This window comes from Procambarus clarkii, chromosome 61 (assembly GCF_040958095.1).
Source record: "Procambarus clarkii isolate CNS0578487 chromosome 61, FALCON_Pclarkii_2.0, whole genome shotgun sequence".
Taxonomy (NCBI): domain Eukaryota; kingdom Metazoa; phylum Arthropoda; class Malacostraca; order Decapoda; family Cambaridae; genus Procambarus; species Procambarus clarkii.
The window spans coordinates 20,268,057-20,276,816 of NC_091210.1; the positions used below are offsets into that span (position 1 = coordinate 20,268,057).

Below are 8,760 nucleotides of genomic sequence, written 5' to 3' on the forward strand. Positions count from 1 at the left end.
TTTGTCATATCAAGACATGGTTGAGTAGTTCATGCTCTCATTTCTCATGCCCAGGCACGTCTGAGTGGTTTATGCTCTCGTCTGTCATGCCCAGACATCGCTAGGTAGTTAGTTTATGCTCTCATTTGTCATATCAAGACATGGTTGAGTAGTTCATGCTCTCATTTTGCCTATCTAGATACATAGGTTTAGGTCATGCTCTTATGCATCATGTTCTGACCCGGCTCGGTAGTTTATGCCTTCATATGTCAAACGCAGATACAGCTGGGTAGTTCTTCCTCTAATTTGTCATACCCAAACAACTCTGGTAGTTTATTTTGTAATATATCCTACCGAGATCCGTCTGGGGTAGTTTTTGCTCTAATATGTCACACCCAGACACGGCTGGGTAGTTCTTGCAGTCATTTCTCATATCAAAAGACAATTGAGTAATTCATGCTCTCATTTGCTCTTCCTAGATACATCTGTTTAGTTCATGCTCTTATTTTCATATCTACACATGGCTTGGTAGTTTATTTATTTATTTATTTATTTATTTATTTATTTATATATATACAACAGTAGTCCAGAGTGTATGTGAGGTCCACATGGTTGGATACAGTAGTCCAGAGTGTATGAGGTTCACATGCTTGGATACAGTAGTCCAGAGTGTATATAAGGTCCACATGCTTGGATACAGTTCAGAGTGTATGTGAGGTCCACATGCTTGGATGCAGTAATCCAGAGTGTATATAAGGTCCACATGCATGGATACAGTCCAGAGTATATGTGAGGTTCACATGCTTGGCTACAGTAGACCAGAGTATATGTGAGATGTGAGGTCCACATGCTTGGATACAGTAGACCAAAGTATATGTGAGGTCCACATGCTTGGATACAGTAGTCCAGAGTATATGTGAGGTCCACATGCTTGGATACAGTAGACCAGATGGAGGAGCACCAGAGATGTGCACAGCTGTTGTACACTTGCTTCTCATTTGAAGTAAGAGATTTATTGAACTATTCGTAAGGTTTAGAAGGCTTGTTTTACAGCAACATTTACTTGTCATGCTGCTTTGAATAACAACAATAACAATTATAACAATAATTTGTGTTTATACAATATACATTACAACATGTTACAGTGGTTAACTAGTAAGTTCATAAATTGTATGTTATATAAAGCGATTAATATGCAAAATGTTTGTTATAACTTAAAATAATTATGGAACATATTAATATGTTTAATAGGGTAACTCTTAATATCAAACGAGAAGTGAGCTAATGTATACTGTATATGAATTCAATGAATTTAAGGAAACAGCAAATGATATAAGACACACAGAAATCACAATAGCTTGATGCATCAAATGAACACATCCACACGGCCTCGTCGATTTGTTCAAATCATATAAGAATTTGTGGTAATGATGAAAGACAGACTAGTTTATTATAGAATCTGATTAGTTGACCATTCATGTCCTCTGTTGTATCTCTATAGCATTCTCACTCTTTTTCATTTGAATTTTGAATTTATTTTGATGTGCAAGAAAATGCATCAATGTTTGGTTATGAGACAGTTTTGTATAATTTCCACTGTTGCCATTGGCAGCTCCATTATTCGTGTTCCAGTGGGTGTTCGACGAGGCCCAGATGACAGCAGACAACGTGGGCAAACCCAACTCCAAGGAACAATGGGACTATATTCATGGTATTGGAAAACGCCTCATGAGAACGTTAGAAAATGTTACGTAAGTTCCTTATCATTCTGTTCCTTGAAAATAACAGCCATGTCTTATTTTATTTTTTGCTATCAGTATATTTCAACGAAAACTACTTATTGTGGTAATATTTGTTTAGTTTCTTTAGTAAGTTCAGCAGTAGAGAATACGTATTGCAGTCATTGGTAGGCTACAGTCTGGTAGGCTACAGTCTGGTAAGATTGCCAGTACATAACAACATACTTTGAGAAAATGAATTGGAGGTATGTGGGGGTTTGAAGAGCTATCCTCACTTTGTGAGGATGAAAGTTGAGTTAAATTAGTTGATACAAATTAGAAAATAAAGGTAATGACAGAGTTTTTTATAGAGTTATGCTTGTTGCTCAAGAGTGTAGACTACTTAACCATATTTTAGGTTCTATAGCTTTAGTGATAAATATTGGTTAAGGGGGCATATCAGTGTAAAATTAAAAGTGGTTCAATTTGCTTATAAATTTTTTTATGAAATGGTTATAGAAAGGGCTGCAGCTGGTCCAAGTTTCATCATCACACCCTAAACAGAAAAGGAGAAAAAAAATAAACAACGAATTATGCAACGAATTTTCAAATAGTTTCAGGGAACACATGTGTCAACTACAATCATTTCTATAACACTCAGATATTAAATTAAGCACATAATAAAGGATTCTAGTGATCAGTTTTATCAAAAAAGTGTTTAGTGCAATAATATAATTTTTCAAAGTTACCCTACTAAAAAAATATGCAATATATGATATTTATAAATTTTTATAAAATCAACAAATAGACTTTGGACTAAAATGTCTACTAGATTCTGTAGAAGCACAAACGCTACATATAAGGTGTAATTTGCATGTAAATTGATTAATAAATGAAAGCTCTGAAGTAATTTGAAGATGTAAATTACTTTCCAGAGTAAAATAAAGATCCAAGTTCGGCCACCTGTAGCTGAGCTTGACTTCGACAGATTTCGTTCATAATTGGCACCCTTGCAGATAGGCATCCATTGAGCAAGGTGTGCAAGTTTCATGCAAATCCCTTGATAACAAACGAGAAAAAAAAAATGGCCCCCCCCCCCCAAAAAAAAAAAGAAAAAAAAAAAAAATTTAAATATAAATATATTGAACATACATACAGTATTACAATTATTACAAGAGTTTGTGCTTCTACAGCACATAGTAGACATTTTAGTTGACACATGTGTTCCCTGAGATTATTTGAGAATGTTGAACATTCGTTGCATAATACGTTGTGTATTTTTTTTCTCCTTTTCTGTTTAGGGTGTGATGGTGAAATTTGGACCAGTTGCAGCCCTTTCTATAACCATTTCATAAAAAATTTTATAAGCAAATTGAACAATTTTAATTTATAATGATATTTTTCGATATGCCCCCTTAAAAAAGGTATTTCTCATGTATTTTACTATTATCCTCTTTCCAGGGCACTGTTTGCTCCTTCCTGCATTTCACACACAGTTCTCACCAAGAGGAACTGGGCTGGTGTTAAAATAGGGCAAATGTCTCTCCCTCAAGCCCTCTATTGTTGGGACATCACACCCTCTGAAGCCCTCGTTGCAAAGACACCACAAAACAGAGGGAAGAATGATCATAGGTTGCATGATGGTGGACGACAACTAACAACTATGAAACATCACTGCCAACGGCATCACAAAAGTAGAAAGTGTGACAGAGGCAACCAAAGAAAGGGAAACAGTGCACGAACAAAAAATAACACCCAGAGTGAAAGTGAAAGGAGAAACGGGCGCCGAAAGGGCAAAAAGTCTAAAACGATGTCGCAGGAATTGGGTAAAGTTGCAGATAGTAGTAGTATTAGTGGTAATGTACATAGTAGTCATTTGGTGCTTAAGAGAACTCAACAGAGAGTGAACAATAGTGATAATAACAGTGACAATGGTAGCAGTGTGACCAGTGTCGACTTTGAACAGTCTCAGGGAACAAACAGACAAAGAATTCTCAAAGGAGAAATGCTTGCTGACTCACCAAAGAACAGTGTACAAGTGTCCTCCAGTTCAGGCTCTCCATATGTGGTCGAGTCAAATTCCATAGACACACCTCAGGAAAATGTTCAAATAATACATACAGAAGAAGGGCAGCAAAGCCCCAATAGGAGTGGCAGTCAAACCTCCAAAATAAGACCTAAAAAACACAAAAGGAAAAATAGAAACAAAAAGGAGAGAGAGAGGAAAAAGAGAAAAAGAGAAAGACGGCGTAAGAGACGAGAAAGACAAAGACAACGATTGAAGAGAAGAAAGAGGAGGCAGAAAGAAAAAGGTAATACAGTAATTGATCTTAATCTGTCTTTTCATCAGTTATGCCAACCCATCCTCCTGTTTAGTGTTAGTAGTCAATATTGTCGCAAACACCAGGTAACTTGAAGTACTGTACACACCAGGTGACTTCCTAAGAGTACTGTGTACACTAGGTGACCGTTCCTAGGAGTATTGTACACGCTAGGTGACTGTTCCTAGGAGTACTGTACACACCAGGTAACTGTTCCTTGAAGTATTTGTCCTTTGGAACAATCAACTCTGACGATGTGAACCATAACAGCGTTTACAGGTCAATAGATTAATCTTTCAACTTTTCATTTTGCCAAGTAGTTGATATTTAGATTTCATCTCTGCCTTTGTTAAACATTTGGTGTGGATTCTGCACATCATTTTTTAAACTATAATTTGATTGTAATAAAGCATTGTGTATTTGCCAGGACAAAGGAGGAGGAGAAAATCTCAGAGACGGAAAACAAATGTTGGAAGAAGCTTGGAGGGTAGAGGACAAGGTAGGAAACTTTCTCTGGTTCATTCCATATTTCCTACTGATAATTTACTCTCCATTTATCTCTGTGCTTTATCATATAAATCACATAAAGTATGTTTAAGTCTTGAAATATACTTAACATAAACTTTAGTAGTAGGCATCCATCAGTCTCGGGAGATTATGGAGTTGCGCTCTGGTTGTCGGTCTGGAGTGGCCTCACCAGGGCGCAAAGCCAGGGTAGGTTGATGCGGGGGAGAAGCTGTTACCCAGGCAGTAATAAATGTAGAAGAAATCTTCAGAGATTTAAATTTGTCTGAAAACATGCCGGTGCATTTAAGTATTGTTGAACAATATTACAATAAGGGAAACAGATATAAAATAATTAACTATCTTGAGGTTATCTTGAGATGATTTCGAGGCATTAGTGTCCCCGCGGCCCGGTCTTCGACCAGGCCTCCACCCCCAGGAAGCAGCCCGTGACAGCTGACTAACACCCAGGTACCTAACTAGAAGGTAATAACAATAGGATAGTTTCCATGTCCTAGCAAAGCACCTCTGGTCATTGAATATCCACCAGGTTGTTGCTCAAAATACAAATAACCAGAACAGTTACAATGTACTGCTATCAGATAATTACAAAATGAGAAAAAATGTAAAAAAAATTCTTTAAGTAAAATTATCTTAAAGATAATTAGCTTAGTAAGGGTTAGTTAAAATCCTATAATTAGTATGAACCTAAGAAAACAAAGTGAGCTCAAATAGATAATTCTAAAAAAAAAAAGATATATATAAATCGAAGTGAATCTAGAAATTTACTCTATTTTTCACTTAGATTTATATTAAACAGGGTGAGATTATATTTGTGGAAGATTTTACTATGATACTGAGGTAGATGCGTGTATAAACAATAATACTACTGTATTAATTAATTCCAATAAATGATTACAAAGATACAAATTCCAAGTTACTTTAAATATAACAGGGTAATAAAGAACCCTAAGTTTAGTGACAAGGGGATTAACTAAGTAGATATAATTAGATACAAGTAAATATACTAGATATAAATAATAAGATATAAGTAAAAAACAAGAAATTGACTCATTTATTGACTAGACATTCTGTGTGTCCTGGGAGGGCTTGGGTTTGTTCTATATATAACTAGATATAAAAATAAAATAAAATAAAAAATGTTTATTCAGGTAAGGTACATACATACAAGAGATTTTACATAAATTGATAGATTTATAGATAGGGCTAGTACATACAATGCCTAAAGCCACTATTACGCAAAGTGTTTCTGGCAGGAAAAACTTTAATGACTAGTACTTAATACTAAATGAGTATAAAGAATAAAATGTGTTGAGAACAAATAAAGATAAAAAGGGGGAAACATGGCTGAAAAAGCAGCACAAATACAAATAGGTCAACAAACAGCGTTGTTTAAGAAAACAGACATGGGTTGACAATAGATAAGACAATATGAGCTATGTGCTCTCTCATAGACCATGTAACTCACACATAGTATCTTACACTGACTTTAAGGAGGCTTTTTCTGGTGAAGTGGTGGATTGTAACTTGATCCCTTCACCACTTTTGAGGGGCCAGGTTCTGACTCTGGTCCACACTAGACCAAAAGAGCTAACCCACGACTGATGTGACCATTTAGTATGAAGCAAGCTCAGGAAGCTGGCTTCAGAACTCCCAGAAATTGTTTTTTCATTACATTCATCACTTGTATTTTATAAAGTACTGTAGTGGGCTTTCAAACAGAATTTGACAAAGTAATGAATGTAATATTGCAGGCCGCAAAACACACCTGTAATTACACAAGTATATTTTGTTTTATCTGCATAACTTACGCTTTGCTTTTCAGGCTTAAGTGATACAGAGGAGAATTCTGACGAGGGGCTTAGAAGTGCACGTTCACTTTTTCTTCTTCATTCCAAGCAAATCCACATTGAGCCTGTCACTACCACAGATTCTTCCCTCCACCATTCCTCTCAGGCCACCACTGGGTCATCTCCCACACCCTCTGTCACAGCACAGTCAAGCCAGAAGGCAGGTAATGCCAATATGCAACTTTCAGAAGATGAGTACACAGAGGACATGTGTCCACCCCGCACCTTGCACCTCACTGATCGCTGCGAATGGCCGCACTGCAACTATGCTTGTCCAAAGTTATTGAATCCTTTTACAGGTGAGTAAATGAGGCTAAACTTATATTGGTTTATAATAATTAGTTAATTCATTGTCAGGGGACAGGAATCCAGTGTGTATTCATACACATTAGGCTCATATCAAGTTCCCCCCACAAGGTCGAATTACTGACCCCATCCACAATGCATCCCCCACAACAAGCTGACTAAAAATAGTTTACAAATCAAATGTGAAAATGCTGCGTAAGGCAACTGGAGCCGTGTAAGTGTGAAAACTGTCAGAGACTTGCAGAGTGTATTTGGTGCACCATCTCTACACAAGAAAGTTACATCCTTGCATCGTATATTATTTTCGTCCTTTACCCCTATGTGTTGGGCAGATATGTGTGTATTATGCTGTTCCAGAGTGTTAATGATTGTGAGTAAATGCTGTGAGTTGTATACTAAATTCGGTAACCTGTATAATATGGGCCCCCATCCCTATTCTAGTTAGTCAAACATTCAAGGTAGACAACTTTGTTACCATTAATGTCCAAATATTTTTGTTATTATTTATTTTGATTTCTTGTTTGACCAAAATTTAAGTACTGTAATCCAAATTTTTATTAAAGTTGAGAAGTGAAGCACTCTAAGTCAAATTTATTCCAGTTCTCATTTGGTATAAACTTTAACCTGAATTGCTATTCGGGTTAAAAGTTCAACGTAGATTAAAAAACATGACTGTGACTTCATTCAGATTAATGGAAGATTTGGGTTACTGGAATACAAATTACCTAGCTCTTTTATTGAATATCAAAATGCAATACTGTATTGTAATCCTTATTTAATTCAAAATTAAAATTTTCATGTACATTATATGCATCTTGTATGATGTCATTTTAAAATTTAATAAACTGCAGCAACATAATACATTTGAGATATAAAGGCATGTATGGACAATATTACTAAAAAGAAATTCAGTTTGTAGTAAGAGTCTGACTCCTTACACCAGGTCAGGTACATAGAGGATCAGTTCTGAGAACCAGCCTTTAAAGACACTAACAGAGATATTTTATAAATTACAGGTGAAGAGATGAACTTCATTGAACTGCTAAAGAGCTTCGGTCTTGACATGTCAAGTGTGGCTAATGCCCTTGGCATCGACATACATACGCTTAACTCCATGGGTAACAATGAGCTACTCCTTATTCTCACACAATAGCACATGCACTCCATTCAAATACATAGTGGCCAATTTTTTTAATTATCATTAATACTGAATTCATGGTAGGTTGTTACATTAATAATGGCTTGATATGTTTAATTAAATTTGATAATACATCACATGTTTCATAAACTGCAACCATTAAACAGAAAAATCCATATTATATCTTGTGGAAAATAGTTATAATCCCAAAATTGTTTTTAATTTTTTTTTAAATTTAATATTGTAATGATTTTTCTTAATTTTTTAGTTACTGTACTGTATAGTTTATTAAGCAATTTTGAAACCTTGATAATAGTAATGGAGTACTGTATGATAAATTTCTTGTATTTGCATCCTTTAATGTCTTTTCTTTCTAGCGCATACAACTGTAAATGTGATAACACACCTCGTATAAAATTTCACAATTTTGTCTATGCTGTACTATAGTAGAACTGATAAAATCTTTGCTTACAGAACAAAACTCCAATTATCTTGAATATTATTTGTGTAGTTTGTGTGAAGGTTATCTCCTCCCAGTGACTGCACGAGTGGTCATTTGAAAATAGGTGTTTTATTGCAGGCGAAGAGTCACAATAACGTGGCTGAAGTATGTTGACCAGACCACACACTAGAAGGTGGAGGGACGACCACGTTTCGGTTCGTCCTGGACCATTCTCAGAGTCACAATAACGTGGCTGAAGTATGTTGACCAGACCACACACTAGAAGGTGAAGGGACGACGACGTTTCGGTCCGTCCTGGACCATTCTCAAGTTGATTGAGAATGGTCCAGGACGGACCGAAACGTCGTCGTCCCTTCAACTTCTAGTGTGTGGTCTGGTCAACATACCAGGTGTTTTATTCTCAATGATCATGTGAAAGGCCATCCCTTGGGAATAGCAGTGAGCTAGTCCTATGTAGCAC

The 8,760-nt window shown here is 36.1% G+C and overlaps 1 protein-coding gene across 1 annotated transcript in view; it reads left to right on the forward strand.

The window, feature by feature from the left end:
- Notum (palmitoleoyl-protein carboxylesterase notum) overlaps positions 1-8,444 on the forward strand; it is a 166,068-nt gene extending 157,624 nt beyond the window's left edge. The window contains exons 7-11 of the mRNA XM_069307966.1: positions 1,592-1,730; positions 3,159-4,009; positions 4,446-4,517; positions 6,369-6,692; positions 7,716-8,444. Coding sequence (XP_069164067.1) covers positions 1,592-1,730; positions 3,159-4,009; positions 4,446-4,517; positions 6,369-6,692; positions 7,716-7,852 — 1,523 coding nt within the window. The 3' untranslated portion in view covers positions 7,853-8,444. The remainder of the gene's footprint in view (positions 1-1,591; positions 1,731-3,158; positions 4,010-4,445; positions 4,518-6,368; positions 6,693-7,715) is intronic.
- Positions 8,445-8,760: the final 316 nt, after the last annotated feature.